Source organism: Labeo rohita, unplaced genomic scaffold (genome assembly GCF_022985175.1).
Source record: "Labeo rohita strain BAU-BD-2019 unplaced genomic scaffold, IGBB_LRoh.1.0 scaffold_106, whole genome shotgun sequence".
NCBI lineage: Eukaryota > Metazoa > Chordata > Actinopteri > Cypriniformes > Cyprinidae > Labeo > Labeo rohita.
In genome coordinates this window covers 259,881-279,055 of record NW_026127186.1, presented here as the reverse complement: position 1 = coordinate 279,055, position 19,175 = coordinate 259,881, and the positions used below count along the sequence as shown (strand labels likewise).

General features: G+C 35.4%; 1 protein-coding gene and 2 long non-coding RNA genes across 3 annotated transcripts; all 3 read right to left on the bottom strand.

Moving 5' to 3' along the window:
- Positions 1-5,632: 5,632 nt before the first annotated feature.
- On the bottom strand, positions 5,633-8,557 carry LOC127157386 (uncharacterized). Its single transcript, XR_007825894.1, has 9 exons — positions 8,457-8,557; positions 8,230-8,331; positions 7,914-7,966; positions 7,689-7,793; positions 7,396-7,602; positions 7,113-7,209; positions 6,104-6,266; positions 5,861-5,964; positions 5,633-5,771 (listed from the first exon to the last, which is right to left on the bottom strand). It is a non-coding gene; the product is annotated as an uncharacterized LOC127157386 (long non-coding RNA).
- A 111-nt stretch (positions 8,558-8,668) lies between these two features.
- On the bottom strand, positions 8,669-10,430 carry LOC127157387 (uncharacterized). Its single transcript, XR_007825895.1, has 4 exons — positions 10,392-10,430; positions 9,934-10,012; positions 9,630-9,837; positions 8,669-8,724 (listed from the first exon to the last, which is right to left on the bottom strand). It is a non-coding gene; the product is annotated as an uncharacterized LOC127157387 (long non-coding RNA).
- Positions 10,431-12,968: 2,538 nt separating this feature from the next.
- On the bottom strand, positions 12,969-18,450 carry LOC127157377 (uncharacterized). Its single transcript, XM_051100614.1, has 10 exons — positions 18,393-18,450; positions 18,146-18,248; positions 17,915-18,045; positions 15,548-15,618; positions 14,857-14,952; positions 14,573-14,701; positions 14,300-14,428; positions 14,186-14,208; positions 13,201-13,235; positions 12,969-13,087 (listed from the first exon to the last, which is right to left on the bottom strand). Exons 1-10 carry the CDS (start codon positions 18,448-18,450, stop codon positions 12,969-12,971), a joined length of 894 nt encoding a protein of 297 aa, XP_050956571.1.
- Positions 18,451-19,175: the final 725 nt, after the last annotated feature.

Below are 19,175 nucleotides of genomic sequence, written 5' to 3'. Positions count from 1 at the left end.
CAATTATAAATCTAACCAGATCTTTCCACTTTTTTTCCATGAGAGCAATGCCAAAATGTAAATATCATTTTAAAATTTAACAAGAAAATTATTTACTGTGTAAAACTTCAAAAGTTACTTCCTTCACTAGTTTACCAGTAGATATTTGTTTAGCAAAGTCTAAATGTCACAATAAACCAGTTTATTCAAATAAACTATACAGTTTGGAGTAGTAACAATGTCTTTTTAAAGTAAAGAACGAAAAGAACAGCCTTCAAGTTTACTTCTTCTTCTTCTTCTGGTGTTTTATGGCGGTTGGCAAACCAGCTTAATGGTGCATTACCGCCACCGACTGGACTGGAGTGTGGATCGGGATGTATGTATTTATTAATATGATGGGTAGAGAAGGGAAAGACCATAGGGACAACAAACCAAAAACGAAAAAACACAAAAAAAATAAAAAAAAGTTTTCTTTAAATAAATGCATTATGCATTATGTATATTCTATATTACTTTACTTAATTCACATTCTTGTATAAACTTAATAATATCATCATATATCTTATTAGCTGTTTTCCCCAATAAACCAGATAAAGAAAAGTCATGATGATTTGCCTTTTTCATTGACTGAAAGAGACGATATCTCTCATTATTGTATTTGGTACATTGAAGTAGAACGTGTTCAACTGTTTCTTGTTGATTACAGTGTCTACACTCCCCAGTCGGGTGCTTGCCAATTCTATATAATGTGCAGTCCAGTGTGTCCAATTCTAAGGCGTGTAATAATATTTTCTTCCCTTCGATTCCTACTCCCTATTCTCCCGGCATCTACTGATTTTTGTATATTGTATAAATGTCTGCCTGTTTCATGGTCATCCCAATACATCTGCCAAACGGATTGTGTATATTTCCTGATGTATACTTTCGCTTCGGCTTTACTTAACGGAATACATAGATCTATTTCCTTTATTCTTAGAGATTGTTTAGCCAGAATATCCACCTTCTCATTTCCCTTCACTCCAGTATGAGCAGGAACCCAAATGAATTGTGTAGATATGCCCTTAACTTTCAGATCGTACATTTTGCAAAATATATTATAGACAATATCCATCCTAGCTGATGACCTGCCAGATTTTATACTTTCAAGTGCTGAAAAACTGTCAGATGCAATAACACTATTATTTATTCTATCCAATTTAGGGCCAATAATATTGCCAGTAACTCTGTAGTGTATACTGAGAGATGGTTGGTTACTCTTTTCTTAATATAGAACTCACACATTGGAACATACACTGCTGCACCCTTCAAGTTTAACAGAATACTTTGCATTACATTGTTTGTGTAGCCGAAGGGGCGGAGCTACGGGCGGGTCTTGATTGACAGCTTGACCACTTAAAATACTTTTTTTTTTTTTTTTTTTTTTTTTTTTTTTTAATAATGCAGTTTTTAACATTTAAATACTTCATTAATTACTTAAAATGTGATTTGTGTTGCCATATGTTTCATTGAAACTATATAATAATAATAATGATCATAGCAATATGCTAATTATCTTCATTTACTCTGCAGTCCTGTGTTACGATCTTCGCGCCCATTGTTGTTTGTCCCGGTTCCAGCAGCTCCATTGAATGTTTATAATAAAATAGCTTATTAACAGAAAATTTGGATTAGGTCGATAATATTAACATATTAGATTAAAAACCCAGACAACTATGACTTGTTTAGAGCAGACATCAGTCATTAAAGGTAAGGTTATGTGTGTAGTTTTTAGTCTGGCCCGCCGTGGCTATATATTTGATATATTTGTGAGCAAGAGATTTTCTGGAATGTACATACAAACGTTAAAATAATAGCATATTGGTGATTTTATGGTGGCCTTTTCTCTCTTTTTGTGGCAATTGCTTTATTTTCAACACGTTGTTGGCTAAGTGCACAAGATGGCGTCGGCGACGCGAATGGCTTCATGCTAACTTCCGATTTTGCGACGTTGGCATTGACTGTAGGGGAAACTTTTTTAATGTGAAACTTGGCTAGATAGATGTAATTAATGTTTTTAAAATTAGAAAGCGTCCTTCCTGCATTATTGGGTAGCTACCTCTGTGTGGAAATTCATCAAGATACAGTGCGAAGATTCCTTCATACTTTCTTCTGTTGATTGTGCGGTTCAGCGTCAGTTCATTAAAAATCCACGGGGATTTACGTGCAATATTGTTTAATACTGCAGTACTGTTCTGATTGCTATTTTTGTTCTGATTGCTATTTATAAGATCATGAGATTTGACTGTCAAACCAGATGCTCAGAGATTTCTGCAATATAGACTGCCTATTTTATTGACTTTATTTGGTAACCTTATTCATAACTTTATCTGGTTAATTAAACATAATTTAAGTTGATTTGCATTTATTAAAAGATCAGTGTTTGTATTTCCATGTGTTTTTATTGTCTGTTTAGTGAAAATGAGCATCTGTTGCATAAATCATTATCTGGTGTCTATAAGCAGTATAAGTATATTTTACTAATTGTTTGCATTAATTAAAACAAATCTTTACATTAGTCCCATTTATTCATTTTGTCTTATAACAGCCCGTGTTTTCATTTAAAAATGTTTTTAAGATAACTATGTGTAAATGTAAAATATTAAAATATATTGTAAAAATGTTGATGGAACAAACTGTTGTATGTGCAGAATTGAGAAATGGACATTTATAAAGATCAATTGCAGTCAGTGTCTCACAAGGCAAATGTATTTCAGTTTTTTTTAAAAAGTCAATGTTATACAAACATTTTTGAGAAATATGCGTACATTACATTAATTAGGGAAAAAGACATTGTGTAGCTACAGTCAGAGTTTGTCAATTTTCATTTCATGGACTGTGCGGATTGGTGTGTTTCATTCAGAATCCTCTCAGTTGTAACAAACAAAGAGTAGACAAGGTGTAAATAAAAGATCAATTGTGCAGTGTAGAGAGATTCATTGATTATAATGGAACTTTGTGAGATGACAGCTTTTGTACACATCCATGTGCACATTGCCACATATATGTGTCTCCTCAAAACGAATATAAATACAATCTTCATTTCCTGCGATAATAGAGAGTGAGCATTATCTCTGGTGAGAGAATTAACTCTCACTGCTTTTAATTAAGATGAATGCATTTTGAGTCCCTAGATGCAGAGCTCACAGTTTTATTTGCAGAAGTCTGTGCTTCTGCATGCTGTAGAGACATATCTAGATAACTCTGTTTTTTTGTTTGTTTGTTTGTCAAAAATCATGCATTATGCATTTCTTTTAAGACTCTAAAGAGAAAAACAATATTAAAGCGTAAGTATTACAGAAGCAATGGCCTTAACAAGAATTGATATCTTACATGTAAATCAACTACAGACATTGTACAGCTTTGATGCTCATGTCAGTGGACTCATCATTGCAAATTTATTACTGCTTTGTTCTGTATTGAACTTGACCCCACATGCCAAGGAACTGGGCCTTACCTGTGTTTTTTAGCTTGTGTTTATTTGAGTATTTGTTCTTTTTGGGTTTTTGTGCACAGTTATACCAAAAGATAAAAAGAAAAGCATGTAAATAAATGCTTCTGAGTCATTAAATGCTAAAATGTGTGAGGAAAGCATCAGAAATGGCCTACTATAAATCCACTGAAACAGCAAACACTGTAAAATCTAATAAAGTATTACTAAAAACTACAAGAAGGAATGAATGCACTTGTATGAATGCATACAAGTTGTACTTCATATTGTAATAAAAGTGAACAAACATCGATTTCAACTTAATTTGGAGACAGCAGCCTTTGAGACAACATTTGTAAACAACTGGAAATGTGACTGAGCGATAATGCACATGGGCGACTTCCACAGAAATATAGAAATCTTCAGCGTCTGCATGACTTTGTGGGGTTTGAACGTTTCTTGTCAGTGGTTAAAGTACGTGCCGCTGCTGTGTTTTTCTGCCTGGTCAACCTCTTCATCTTTTGGTCTTTGGTCCTCTTCAGTCTTGTCTTCTCTGTTGCTTTTGCCTTCTTCTGAAAAAAAAAATGATAAAAATAATATGAAATTGTTATGAGCTGAGTTTATTTTAATGATAATTAAAAGCTTCATCAATAAAAGCAAACACGATGTGGTATGTCACAACCACTGCCCAAATTGTCCTGTCCAGCTACTACTGTCACTACTGAAACTGCTACAGCTATGATTATTACCACAGGTACTACAACCAGAACCACTTTTAATGCAAGTTTTACTGCAACTACTGATATAAGCTCTGCTCATACTCCTGGTACTGTTTAAAGGAGTAGTTCACTTCCAGAACAATTCATATATAAAGTACTCACCCCCTTGTCATCCAAGATGTTCATGTCTTTCTTTCTTCAGTCGTAAAGAAATTATGTTTTTTGAGGAAAACATTTCAGGATTTTTCTCCATATAATGGACTGATATGGTGCCCCGAGTTTGAACTTCCAAAATACAGTTTAAATGCGGCTTCAAGCGATCACAAATGCTGTTGTAAATGATCCCAGCCGAGGAAGAAGGGTCTTATCTAGCAAAACCATTGGTTATTTTCATTTAAAATACAATTTATTGTGTGAGAGATTTGTGTGAGAGCAGATCGGGAGGTGCAAGATTGCTGAACATTGGGACCGATCCAAGGAACTTGATGAGATTTTTGCTCCGATTGTCAGGAGGGGAAAATCAGGGCAAAATTGGGCTAAAAATCCTGTAGTGTGAGGCTGGCTTTACTGTCCCTGAACTGTCTGTTCTGGTTCATGTCAGTTAGTGTATGTGGAAAAACTCCCATCTCATGTTCTCCCTCAACTTCAAAATCGTCCTCTATCACTGTTTTACCTTTTTTGTTAAGGGTGTTTGATCTTCTTTGCATGTTCACTTTGTAAACACTGTGTCTGTTCTTCTGCAGCCATGTAGGATGATTCTGAAATGATTTTTGAAGTTGAGGGAGAAAATATGATTTTTTGACATTCACTAACTGTCTTGAGTCAGAATACACAGAGTTCAGGGAGAGAAAGACAAGACGAGCGTTTGACATTAAAATGTATTTAAATTTTTTTTATTTTTTTGAAGATAACGATCATTTGGCCAGATAAGACCCTTCTTCCTTAGCTGTGATCGTTTAGAGCCTTTGAAGCTGCATTTTGGAAGTTTAAACTCGGGGCACCATATCAGTCCATTATATGGAGAAAAATGCTGAAATGTTTTCAAAAACATAAAAAAGAAAGAAAGACATGAACATCTTGGATGACAAGGGGGTGAGTACATCATCTGTGAATCTTTGTTCTGGAAGTCGAACTTCTCCTTTAACTGCTTCTGTTTTTACTGTTGGTATTGCTGATACTGTTTGTTCTAGTTTGCTGCTCAAATCCTTACATTACTTCTACGAATTGATTTAGGGACTAGTTAAAGTGCTCTGGTTTAGTATCATAACAAGTTATTGACCTTCATCCTCAACGTCTTGCCCAAAGTCCTGCGGACAGAAGACCACTCTAGACTCTTTCTGATTCCTCATTGTACACTTCTCACTGAAGACAGCTGATAGTGACTCGACTAGAATATCAGCATCCACCTTAGGTTTACAGAGAAGAAGTGCAGGTTTTGTAATGGATGGTTTTTATTGCTTGCCTTGGTAAAAGATGCTGGAACAAACAGCTGTCTGCAGATGTCTTTTTCTTGCTGGACCAATGCGAGGAGCCCAAACAGGTTCATTCCAGAGCAGATTTGCTGCAGCATGGGAAGTAACCTGACTTTATCATGCAGGACTACAGAGCTACAACCAAAAAAGTTAAATAACATTAATTAAAAAAAAAAAATCAAGTTCAGAAGGTGAGCCTACATTAAAGGAGACAGACGTCTTACCGCACAATGTCTTCCTTTCTTTGTATGGACACTTCTCCTTTGTATCCGCATAACAAAATCCTGTCTCTGCACTCCATCAGGGTTGTGTTATCAGCGGCCTTAATCTTAAAACAAAACCACATTTACTCAAGTCACACATACAGTAATACAAGATAATCATGGAGAGTTTGGCCTTAATAATGAGAACTCATAAATATAAAATTATGATTCACAATGCACTTTCAGTACATTTAAATAAACAACCTCTTTGATTAGCTCCGTGAGTACAGGGTCTGTGACATCGCTTTCAGTTATCACTTCCAGATTTGTTTCTCCTGTGGATATGTAGTTATAACACCACTCCGTAAAAAAGTTTGGTGGTGGCCCGCCTTGTGCGATGCTGACAGCAAATATCTCCCCAACAGTCCTGCAAAACAGAAAAAAACTATAAAAATAATAATAATACATAAAAGTAACATAGACTGAGGTTGTTTAAGAGAAATAATCTGAAAGATGCCTTAGGTTTAAGACACGTAGGGCCTCATTTATCAATCTAATGTAGAAACGAGCGCACAAATCAACATTTTTTGGTTTCTGAAATTTTATTTTATTATTATACTAACATTCCCGGAATGTTAATTTTTGCTTCCCAGAATGTAAGTTTTTGGTTTTTGAAATGTTATTTTATTGTTATACTAACGTTCCCGGAACGTTAATTTTTGCTTCCCAGAATGTAAGCTTTTAGTTTTTGGAACATTATTCCAATGTTCCCCTAAGGATATTCTAACATTCCCAGAATGTTAGTTTTTTTGTTCCCAGGAAGTTAGTTTTTGGTTTTTAGAATGTTATTATAACGTTCCCAGAACGTTGTTTTGTTAAGGTTTGTTTTTGGTTAGCCAGGAATGTTTTCTTAATGGAAACAGAACACTGGGTTTTTTTTTTTTGTTTGCATAACATTATTTTAACATTCCCTTAATGTTATTATAATGTTTCCCTAACCTCTTTACACCAACAAGATCACTCTGCTTTCCCAGCACAATCAAACCCAGTATGGTATTTACACCAACAAGATCACTTAATAAAACTAATCTGAGCACACGATCAACCATCACATGTAAGATTAAATACGTTCGATAAACGAGTTTCTTTAGCACCAAATCAGTCAGAGAGATAAAAAAGTAAATGACTAAATGACCGTGTGATTTTTAATAAATACTGCATTATAAAGAAAAGCATTAGTGCATCATTTCAATTTATAGTTTGTATAACCTACTTGAAGTTGTATTTTTCCATGTCAGTCATTGAATACTTGGGTGTTTTGCCATTTTCTCCTCCATCAAAGAAGTGCTTCTCTATTTCTGTCACCATTTCTTTTCAGAATATGGGAACACAGATTAAACACAAAATACATAGGTATCAACCATCAAAAGTCAAGTTCTGCTGTATAAAACCTACATTTCTATGACTGATGAGTGTTACCACACACTGAGCACAAAATGCATTTTTAAGATCAAAAACAAACAGAAAAGAAAGACACAACAACAAAAATAACATACTGGTTAAAAATTCCTTCCTTAGAGAGTCACTGTCAGCTGCATCCTCTCCCTCAAAAGTAACTCTGAGAGTGTTTTTGGGGGAAGATTTTTTTCTGTCGCTGCCATTGTTTCAGGCCCGTCTCAAGCATCTGATCCCTGCTAATGCAAATGCTGAAGTCGCTGGTTTCATCCACATTTTCACCAAGGATTTTGATGACATCAGTAATGCTAATAAAATTGGAAAATGTAACAGTTTAGGAACATTTCATATTAATAATGTAAAACAAATATAATTTATTCTTTTTTTTAACTACCTTTTAATCTCTCTATGTCTCCTTAATCGTTTTGGCTGTAGCTCCGTTCCATCAGTATCGTGCAGTAAGTTGGTCCTGGTTATATCGTAAGCTCCGTGGGAAAACCTGAAACATGTTTTAGTCATAATAAAAGCTGAGATACCTTCACCAGTATAACATGGTATATCATCGACTGTATGATACTTGAAATTTTGCTTCTGAAAATATGGGAAAATTGAGAAATACCTTTCACCACAGAAGTCACTGGGGTCAAACTGCTCAAAAAAGTGCCAGGCTGTCTAGAATGTAACCCAGTATTAATAAATACATTAAAACTGTATTTACATACAATTTTTGCCTGAAGGTAGTGCTAAAGTACAGATCATGGTGTCACCATACAGGAGCCTTCAACTAAATAATGATCTAAATCTGTGGAGTTCTTGAAATATGACATGTCAAAACTATAAAAGTGTAAAACTAAATAAATAACAGTGAATAGGATCTAAACTGGAACATATGTCTATTTCAACATTCTGCTGGGATTTCTAACGGACAGACTTACTGTCACAGAAGTGTGATCTGGAGCGTTTTTCAGCACAATGTCGGTGGCAGTACTGGTTGATGGCAGAACCCAGTTATCTGGGAATTGTCGAAAATTTCCATTCTGCAAGACATTTTAGCCAGAGGACAGCAAAAATGTAATTAACAGGATCACTTAGAATCAAGAGTAAAATGTTTCTTGCCTGTTTACTAGTTTAGTTGTCAAATGTTTTGGTGTGTTGCTTTTACCATGTTTTCAAACTCGTTGGCAGGGTAGGGAAGTGGTAAAGTATCAAGAGATCCTGGTACAATGTACAGTGTTGACTTGCCACCTGCTACTGTAATAAGGCCCTGTGTAACCTACAAGAAAAAAGATTTAATATTTGTATAATTTGAAGTCAATCAAAACTGCCATTAAACAACAACCATAAGGGAGTAAAATAAATAGTGTCAATATCTCACCACCATCCTTGGACCACATCCACGCTCCTTTCAAATCGGCCATTTCACAGCATGACTGTTTTACAGACAACAGTGTATAATTGATAAGTATTTCTTTAAAGAAAAGCCAGTGTGTATTTTACATTTCTTTCTTTTTTTAAGCACTTTCTCAGTCAAGGGTGACACCTAAGTGCCAGGGTGAATTAAAAAAACGTAACACTTTAGAATACATATCCATCATTAATAAATAACTACACAGGAACAAATGACTAATGCACTGTTAACATTCTAGTAACTACTATTGACTAACACGAAAATCAGATTAATGAATCAGTAAGTCATAGCACTCAGTTGAAAGTGGTAGTTCACTATTAGTTAATCATAACTACTATTTTTTTTTTATATTTCCCAAAGAACTACTAAGAACTACTATATACATGTTCATAATTAATGTGAATGATGCAAAATGTATAATTAATTCTAAAGTGAAGATCATGGTAACCCACTACTAATGACTCAAGTGTTACCAAAGCCATTGGAAGTATTACTATCCTGAACCTTACAAAAACTTCAAGAGTTTTTAATGACTTTAAATTAAGTCTTCATTCTAGAATATGGATCCAAATAATTAGTAATTCCTTCTAAAGTATTTGGTAACACCCGAGTCATTACTAGTGGGTTACCATGATCTTTACTTTCTTTCACATTAATTATGAACATGTATATAGTAGTTCTTAGTCGTTCTCTGGGAGATGTGAAAAAGTAGTAGTTACTGATTAGCTAATAGTGAACTACCACGTTTAACTGAGCACTATTACTTACTGATTCATTAATCAGAATTTCTTGTTAGTTACTAGAATGTTAATAGTGCATTAGTCGGTTGTTCCTGTGTAGTTATTCACTAATGACGGATCTGTATTTTAAAGTGTTACCAAAAAAAAGAATTAATTAAATTCCTCATTAAAGAATGTTACAACTTACCCATGAATGTATGGCACCCTCTGTGATACTGATGGTTCTGCAACCCATCCGTGTCTGTAGAATAGTTAGTTCTTCTGCAGCTTTTGGTGTTGTCTCTGTATATTTGACAGTATTGAACCTTCTTTTTAAGTTGGAATTAGAATGTGGTCCCTTTTTCCAAGTCATTTTTTTCCGCCCCAGTTTTTTCCCAAATTGTCCTGGAAAAATTCTGTAACAGTGTATAATAAAAGGCAAGACACAGTAAGAGAAATTCATTAAAAGACAAAATGTTAAGCACCATATGCAAAATGTTAATTTTACAAACCTTGCCACTGTGGCATTATTCTGCTGTGGAACATCTTGTCCACCCGTGTGCCGCTGGGTTGCAGAATTTGCAGAAACTCCTTACCATTTGCAAATACAAAAAATAAATAAATAAATAAATACAGACATTGTTAAAAGGACTACTATTTCAATAATAAGGTACATGAAAAGAATCAGGGGAAATGTTTGTGCATCAAGTGTGCATTATATTGAAACAGTTATATTTGAAACTAATTAAAGCCATAGGTTACACCTTATAATCTTTAGTGTTCTACTGAAGGAAAAAAGTCACCTATATCTTGGATGGCCTGAGGGTAATTAAGAGCAAATTTAAATTTTTGGGTAAACTATCCCTTCAAGATGATTTTTCATAGCCCATTGGCAGATATTAAACATTTTAATAATTTTTTATAGAAAACTTTTTAGAAATCAAGACTTAATATCTTAAGTCATCCCTACCTTCCAGCTGAGGCTTATAATGAGCTCCAGCACACTGCTAAACAAGTGAAAATCAGAGGGAAATATGGAAAGGGTTAATATACATGTATCATTGTAGCCAATCACAGTCATGTCTGTTGACGGGCATCTCTATGGCCAATCAGCGTCTGCTCAACAGTGCATGAAGCCTTACAACGAATACAGGCAGTTCACCCTCAGTAAAGCAACTCTGTTTAATAACCACCGGCAGAATAACAACAAATGCCAGGGGTTGTGCACTTGAAAACAAAGACCACTAGACAGTGATCATGTGCTGATTCTGAACACGTCTCTCACTGACAAAGGAGTATAACATTATTTTAAAGGTTTGCGCACTGAACTGTCTGTGAAATGGAGATTTGTGCTCGTGTGTCCTACCGCTCTCATTCGGCACAAATCCAAATATTCCATAATATTTCTGTATTTGCAATGTATCCAAATGCTAAACTATTATTTTGTATGTAAATTATAGACTTCAGGCATGCTGATGTTTGGTTCACTGTGTTTTATTTTGATAAAGTACCAACTGCGCTGTCAAGTTAGCAGTGCTGGAAGCCTGGATGTTTTGATATGTTTTGTGTTTGTGTGCGCCGGCATGATTATTTCAACTTTCCTCAAAATCAACTTAAACAAAAAACAAATAGGATGTTGCTTTCCGCCATTTGTGTTTCCTTTCTGTCACAAAACTGTACTGAAAATCAGCAAATATAGGCTACATTATGTGTCACACTGTTTTTTCCCCCTTGTCTATCAGTTAACTAAATTAAATATATTTTTATAAATTCCTTGTTATGTATGTATATATGTACTGCAGATTTTATAGCCTATGTATGACATTATAATTTGATATAATATTTAGTATTTTCACATGTAGGTGGAAGAAATTATAATTTGTACTACTGTCTGTTAAAAATAAATGAAAAGAAACCTAGCATAGTAGATCCATATACATCTGTGTACCGTTACACCTCTAATATATATATATATATATATATATATTATACAACTCAGTGTCACTTTCAATGTCCTTAACAAGTATTTCTTCATAACTGCAACCAAATTGCATTCTGTTAAATGATAAATCAATTCAGATTCCATCACCTCTGTGCTGCCTGTGTCCACTGGTTTTCCAGGTTCAGCATTTTTGTCTTCTTTCACATCCTCCACTGACCAAACTATAAAAGCACAAAAATCAGTCTGTCAATTAGGGGAGCTCAGGGCACAACCTGACATCTGACTTCTTCAGATCATGCAAATCCACATGGGGTTCAGTGTATCATTTTTATGCACATTAATTTCACATTTGTCTAGTGAATGTATGTTGCTTTGTTTCATAGTTGCAGTGTATACGTTTTTTGTTATTTACCTCAAAAGAATGAAAGTCATATGTGACAACATGCCCCGTAGGTGGGGCACATTCTAACATCACCATATGACCGCTTCAAATGTTATCTGAACATATAAACTAATAAAAAAAAATTATTTTTATATATCATTTTCAAATCAAATAAAAGAATGGTGTTTTTATTGTTGTTAAAATTAAACTAATTTTTGAGTTTGACAATGAACACATCACAACCATGCGTGGTACGGCCCTGATTGCAAAACACAGCTGTACAGTATGTAGTAGTCAGCATTTGAAGTGGATCAAAAAAAGTTCATCAGAAAAAAAAAAAAAAAAATGTTGTCCCAAGACAAGAACAGCTACTGTTTTAGTTTTAGGACAACTTTGATGAAAGGTTTTGATCCACTTTAAATGTTGACTACTGTAGTTCAAAACAGTGTGTGCAAATAGATGAAGAAACACATTCAGACTTTCAGAAAAACACTTCTCCTCTTCCTCCAAACACAGCTCTCAACAAACACGAGACACATAAACAAGCTATCATGCTTTGCATTTCTTGAAATAATAATTTCTGAACATTAAACATGGATTGTCAGTCTTTATTCACCTGTTTCTTGTGGTTTCTCATTAAAACTGTGAAAATTACATGGCTAATGTCACACAATAGCATAGTTCAATAACAGCGCGGCAGATTGTAACAGTGTTATGACGTTCCCCATCAGCGCGACTGGAATATAAAACTGGTTCGTGTCTTCTGCTGGTTTGCAGAGCATTAACAAACTCTCTAAACTAATAAATAACAGATTGGAGATTAAAATAATAGCAGATTTGTCTCATGTTAAGCCAGTACTAAAAAAAAACTGTTTAACACGAAACAGTCATGAATCAAGAGCCTCAGAAACAGCCAGAAAGAGTATTATTATTGGATGTGACACCATGGCAACTCTTTGTGAGATATCAAAAAATCCTTTTGCAATTTCTCATACTGTAAAGTAAAGCAAGCAGGTGGTTACACGGATCTGGATGCAGCGATGCACTACAGAAACAGACACAGGATCAAGAACACAGCACGACATAAACATCCAGGACAAAACATCACAGGGAACGTTATTCTGGTGATTTGAGTGAATGTAAAAGGGTTATTTCAAAGGCTGTTCATATCAAAGCACCATAAATGTGCTGCCAGCTGGTGGCGCCCTGTGACTCAAACTCTGTTAGCGCTTTGCTTCCTCTGCAGCTTCCTGATTTTGGCAGGTGTTCCTAGTCAGGAACACCGGAGCGGCCTGAGAATCCTGGGTTTCCTTCTTCATCTCATAAGCTGGAGGACTGTCGACTGAGAAGAAAACAAAAAACAGTTACTTATGCCCACAATTTACTATGTGCATCCAGCTCAAGTTTGACAGAGACAGAATCTCAGGTTAAATGCAAAATTGTGCATGTACTCACTTTTCTGGTACAAAAGCAAATAAGCCTCCATGGAGCTATATTAAAAGATTAAAAACTAGTCAGTTCATAAGTTAATTCGGTGAATGATGTGTTATTGACATAAGAAATTAACATTTCTTAAAGGAGTCATCGGATGCCCATTTTCCAAAAGTTGATATGATTCTTTAGGGTCTTAATGAAAAGTTTCTAATATACTTTGATTAAAAATTCTCAATGGTTTTGTAAAACAACACCCTTTTTACCTTGTTAAAATCAGCTCTGCAAAAATAAACCCATTCTGGTCGAGGCTGCTTTAAATGTTAATGAGCTCTGCTCGCCCCGCCCCTCTCTTCTCTCTGTGGAGTGACGAGCCTGTTTACTTTAGCTGCAGTTAACCACGTTTAGCCGCTAAACTTGCTATCTACCACGTTATAACGAAAGACGATTGCAAAGATTCATAAAATAACCCTTATACTCACTTCTGCTGTAAGTGAATCTGGATCATGAATGATTTGTGTGAACACAGACGGATATATGTAGATCAGGAGGTTCATTCCCTTTACAAACAAACGTAATCCACTGCATCTTCAGCGGCTCAGATGTCGGGAGTAAATGACGACCACTATGTTCATTATTACATCCAGCAACACAACACCTCAATCGCTCAATCAGAGATATTCTTGTGTAACTTACATCCCTGCTCCAGCATCAAAACAAAGAGGTCGGACTGTTACAGCTGATCTGAGGTGAGACGCTCATGTCAATCAACTATTGTGGGAGTGGCCTCTGTCATGTGACGCCACAACGACAGACATCTGAGAACGACTCGATTTAAAAAAGGGATTTTTTTTTACAGATTAAATAAAAACCACTGCATGGATTTTTATCATTATAGTGTAGATGTGTACATACACTGACAACACACATTAATGTTCAAACAACATGAAAAAGTGAAGTTTGCATCCGATGACCCCTTTAAGAGACATTTGACGTTACTGGCACTTACCATTTCAGTTTTCTCTCATTAGTCTGAAGGAAATCACAAGAGCACAGCTGAGTGATGTAAAGCACCCCAAAACAGTGGCCATTTAAATGTTAAATATAAATTATGACACATTACCTCTCTGACATAACTGTCATTGAAACAGTACCACTTGTTTTCTGTAAAAGATCGGATGTCAGCGGTGTAGTGTCCTCCGTGACGGCTCCCGCTGTGGTTGATCACAGCATAGAGCGAATACTCGTGCTCCTGAAACAACATCAGCAGGATTTTACTGGGACTCACGCATGTGTTAAACTCAGAATATTTGAGTGCAGTCTCTGATGCTCTTTATGTGTTGATCCTGTCCTATCATAGCCAAATAAATGGGTTTACCGTGATGTGGTTACATACCTGAAGAGATAAACGAAGCGGTACATCCACGGGACATTCGTTTTTCTTAAACATATGTGACCTATAGTCATACACAAACCTTTTCAGGTGCAAAGCCAGAACTGCTGGATGCTCATGTATTTCACAACTCTGTGTAAAACAGTGATACAGTTATGTATTGGGATTTGAAAGGCAAACCTGTAGCAGCTTGTATTGTGAAACGTGGTAGTGCAGTGGTAAGCTTTGGAAAAATTAGGCTTTTAAAATTCGTATGGAAATACATCAACAGCAAAACTCCATTTTACCCATGTTGTATCACGTTTTCCATCACAGGTTTCACAGTACATCTGGTCATCACCAAGTAATTGTGTAGATGCAAAATATGATTGAACCCCATCTTCCTGAAATCAGAATAAATGGTTTGTGATGACCTGCACACAAGCCTCTTTTTATACATCATTATGGAAGCATGTTTCCACCACTAAGTAAAATATAAAACTAGCAACTTTTTGTTCATGTAAATCTACTTGAAAATTTATATTTGTCATTTCTGACTTTATAACACACAACTGTGAGAATGTATAAAAATAAAATAGTCTCTTTTTTTCCTCTTTATACTGGACTTTATAACTCAGAATTGCTAAAAGAACCCTAAAATGATCTTTTTTTGTAATTTTTTTTTCAGTGGTGTAAACAGGCTTCCATAAATAACCATGAATACAGAAGGTCAGTGAATTTTCCCTCACAACTCTGTACTGTTCCATCTCTGGCGTTGAGAGCGATCGGTATTGATTTGAACGAGCTGTCATCATGGGACGTGTGACCTTCTGAACATACTCTGTTGTTCCTCATCGTTCCACTAAAGACCTGTTTCAGTTAAATAAATCACAGAACACACTGTGAGTTATTACCAAAACATCCCTGTCACTGAGCAAACATTATTACTGTTATTTTTCTGCACTGTTACATAAATGAAAAGGAAAAGAAATAAGCTACCTCAGCCAAATTAGGGCCTGCTTTCTCTAGGATCTCTAGGAAGTGTTCCACAGCATCCTGCTGCTCACATACTGAAATAATGAGAAAATACAACACACCTCATTCACACAAACAGAGTGCACTTACAGCTAGATAGAAAAGTTTGTCAAGACAAACTTTGAAGTTGACTTGACAAAGCCTGACCAGGACGTCAGTATGACGAAAAAGTATGAAGTTTTAAAAGATTGAAAGATTATGAAATAGATTGAAGTTTAAAGTAGTTTTAAAGCTTGAATGTTTTGAAGGCAATACAGTCTGTCAGATAGATGTTAGTATGTTTTAGCATGATTACAGGGCTCTCAAGTTTTGGAAAAAGTTTGGAGTGAGATTTTGTCTGTTAGGGGAGGAGCCACTCAAACATTTGCAGCAGAGGCCCCTCAGCCCACGCAATTCTCTCCAGTTTTTGGTAGAAGTTCAACTATCTATTGTTCATAATTGACCAGCACAAAAAAAAAAAAAAAAAAAAAAAAAAAAAAATTATATATATATATATATATATATATATATATATATATTTATAAACAACTGGCAGATCTGATAAAAGTCAAATTCATAAGATTAAAATGTTTTAAATATTTCAAAAATGCATATGTATCAAAAGTAAAAAGAAATTTGGCCCCAAACGAGCAAACTAAACAGCAGTGCTCAATGCACATACTGTAAACATACAGGAGGATTGCAGAACTTGTGCATGTATGTCAGTCTGTGTGTGTTTGTGAAAGAGAGAATACATATTTCATCTTACAAATGTCATTTTGTATTTCAAGTGCTTATTGCACATTTTGATGCCTTAAAGACAGTGGTAGGGGCTCGGACTTAGCTAGAGTAATTAGTTACATGTAATTGAATTATGTAATTTAATTAAAAAATACATTTAACTAATCTGTTACAGTTTAGTCCATTAAAAAATATAGTTAAATTACAGTTACTTATGAAAATGTTTACAATTACAAAGTGGGCTACATGTAAATATTTTGATTGATTTATTTCCCAAATTAGATTGACTGCTTTGAAATATGCCACACCAATGTTTCAGGAGTTAAAAGGAGGTGCTAAAGTTTTTGTGGTGATAAGATTATAATAATTTAAGTGATGAAGGATTTTGTAAGTCTGACAGTAATTAGTGTTGAGTGCTAAGGTTAAACCTGCCTGCTTTAAAAGTTTCAAAAGGATTAACAGTTGAAAACATTCCTTAGAAATTTAGAAAAGTAATCAAATGTAATGTTACATTACCTCTAAAGCAATTGAAATAGTTACACTACTTTTAAATTACATTTTAAATAGGAAAATTTAATCTATAGCCTATTATAGCCTATTTCCAAAGTAACCAACAATGTTGATACATTTGTGTTTTAAATATATAAAACAATTTATTTTATTTTGACGAATTTGTCTGTCTTTTTTAGCAGATTTACCAATTATCTTGTCCTTTCTTGTCCTTAATTCCAGGCCCACAATTAGTTAAAGCTGTTGAAGAACTAATAATTTAGCACGAATTTGGCTATATTCCCCAACATCAGTTCTCACTATCTTTGATCACAGGCAAAGATAGACCGCAACGCGTCCACCGCATCAACTGCATTAAACGCTTCCACTGCGAGAGAAAGCGGCAGCCCCGCACCGATTCCACCACTGGCCTTGTCCCGTGTGTGCGCGTCTACGTTGCCTAGTGACGAACGTGATTGTAGCGGGATCACGTAATATACCAGAAAACAGAAAATTCTAATTTATGGCTGGTAGGTGGTATTTAACTCTCAAGACAACTATGAACTCGACAGAAAACTTCTCTCTGCAAAGCCTGCACCTCGTCCATTAACATTATATAGCGGGACAAGTTATCCCTAACTTTTCAGCGTGAGAAATACAAGGTGTGGCGTGAGAGCGTGTGAACTGGTTGAAATGCGTGTGTCTCACGGTGAATGCGTGACACTTGAGAGCCCTGTGATTAGCATGTTGTTTAGCATGTTTCAACTTGATTAGCATATTGCTAGCATGTTTCCAGTATGAATAGCAAGTTACTGTACTAGCATCCCTGGTGAAAACATATGCTGGTAGGTATGTTTTGATGCTGGTCCTTGACCAGCAACATGACCAGCATAAACCAGCATCAAAACTTACCTACCAGCATATACCATGCCTTTTCCCAGGTTTAATCATCAGTTTTAAGAAAACCATAAGTCTGAACAGTTAGAAAAGACATGGCAACTCAAGTCAGACCAGTATGAAGATCTGGGCTGATTTTGGAGTTTGTAGAGTTAAAGCTTCAGTCAACAGATTTAGTCTCAGAAGAAGAAGATGATGACGTTTAAATGGCATTTCAGAACGTACCATTCTGTATACCAAGAGCCTTGATTACTCCTTTGGTTGAGACGCTCTGAGGGGCCCCGTCCTGACTGCTGAGCTCTTCAAATAGTTCCTTTAATGCTGACACTAATATCTCACTTGTGTCACAGGGAGTTCTGAAAAATGAAACAACAACTTCTTCCATTTCAGTATAATTACTGATTTTAGACACTGACAGTTTGGACAAATGAGAAGTCAAACCAACACAGCACTGACCCCAGCAGCACTCTCTCTCTGAACGCCTCGGTCATGAAGAGCACCTGCAAGGTTGCGTTCAGATAGCACGTCGCACCTTGATTGCGCAAACCCCTGTAATGACCTAGGGAGAGGCAGCAGACGCTTAACACGATTTTAATGAAAACAACAGTATTAATAGCAGTAGTAGCAGCCATAGTGAGAACAGCAGTAATTGTAGTACGTCACATTCATGTCTTCTGCTACTTCAAATCAAAACTCAAGGCGCCTTCCTCCTCCGTTCTGATGACGAGTCCTTTAACGGGCTTCACTGTGTCATCAGTCATTTTGGACTGAATGGTCACAAGCTCCAAACTACTTACTGTCTATGAATTTGAGATTACACTGTAAAAAATTACTGTGAATTTAATGGTAAAATACTGTAAAAATGCTACGGTAAAACCCTGTTAAATGGTTAATGGTAAAAGGCCGTAAAATTTACAGTGAACAGTGAAATTTACCGTAAACTGATATTCCCAGAATTCACTGTGTTACATTTTTTTTTTTAAAGTTGATGTTTTTTGTTGAAATAACCCTTTCTTCTTAGTTTTTTGTCTTAGCTGTTTTGTACATTAGGGTTGTATGTTACATCTAATGTTGATAAATTAATGTTTATGCATTATTTCAGTTTCATGTGTGTTACCATGATGGTGTTTAGTGTTTGTGTGAATGACACTGTGCACCTTCTATATGTTAATATTTAAAAGCTGTTTGTGATGAGCTTTGGTTTATCATTTGACTTTCTCATCACCACCTGCTTTTGGTGGTGATCAGTGTATTACAAAGGTACAAAACAGATTTCAGTACTTCAATAGGTTGGTACATTAACATTATATCAGTTAATAAAAATTACGGTATTTACATGTAAATTTAAATGAAAACCGTAAAACATAAAATGTTGCTACCGTATTTTTTACGGTAAAATTCTGGCAACCACAGCTGCCAGTTTTTTACCGTAAATTTTACGGAATATTTTTTACACTGTATAGACTAAAATAATTAAATTATAATT

Bases quoted from the DNA above. Each gene is read 5' to 3' on its own strand.
- LOC127157377 (XM_051100614.1), bottom strand. From the start codon at position 18,450: ATGACTGATGACACAGTGAAGCCCGTTAAAGGACTCGTCATCAGAACG. The intron at 14,953-15,547 runs GTAGCTTATTTC...TTCTGATTTCAG, and splicing joins CAGGCCCTAATTTGGCTGAG to GAAGATGGGGTTCAATCATA. The intron at 13,236-14,185 runs GTAAGTGCCAGT...CTTTTAATATAG, and splicing joins AATGAGAGAAAACTGAAATG to CTCCATGGAGGCTTATTTGC.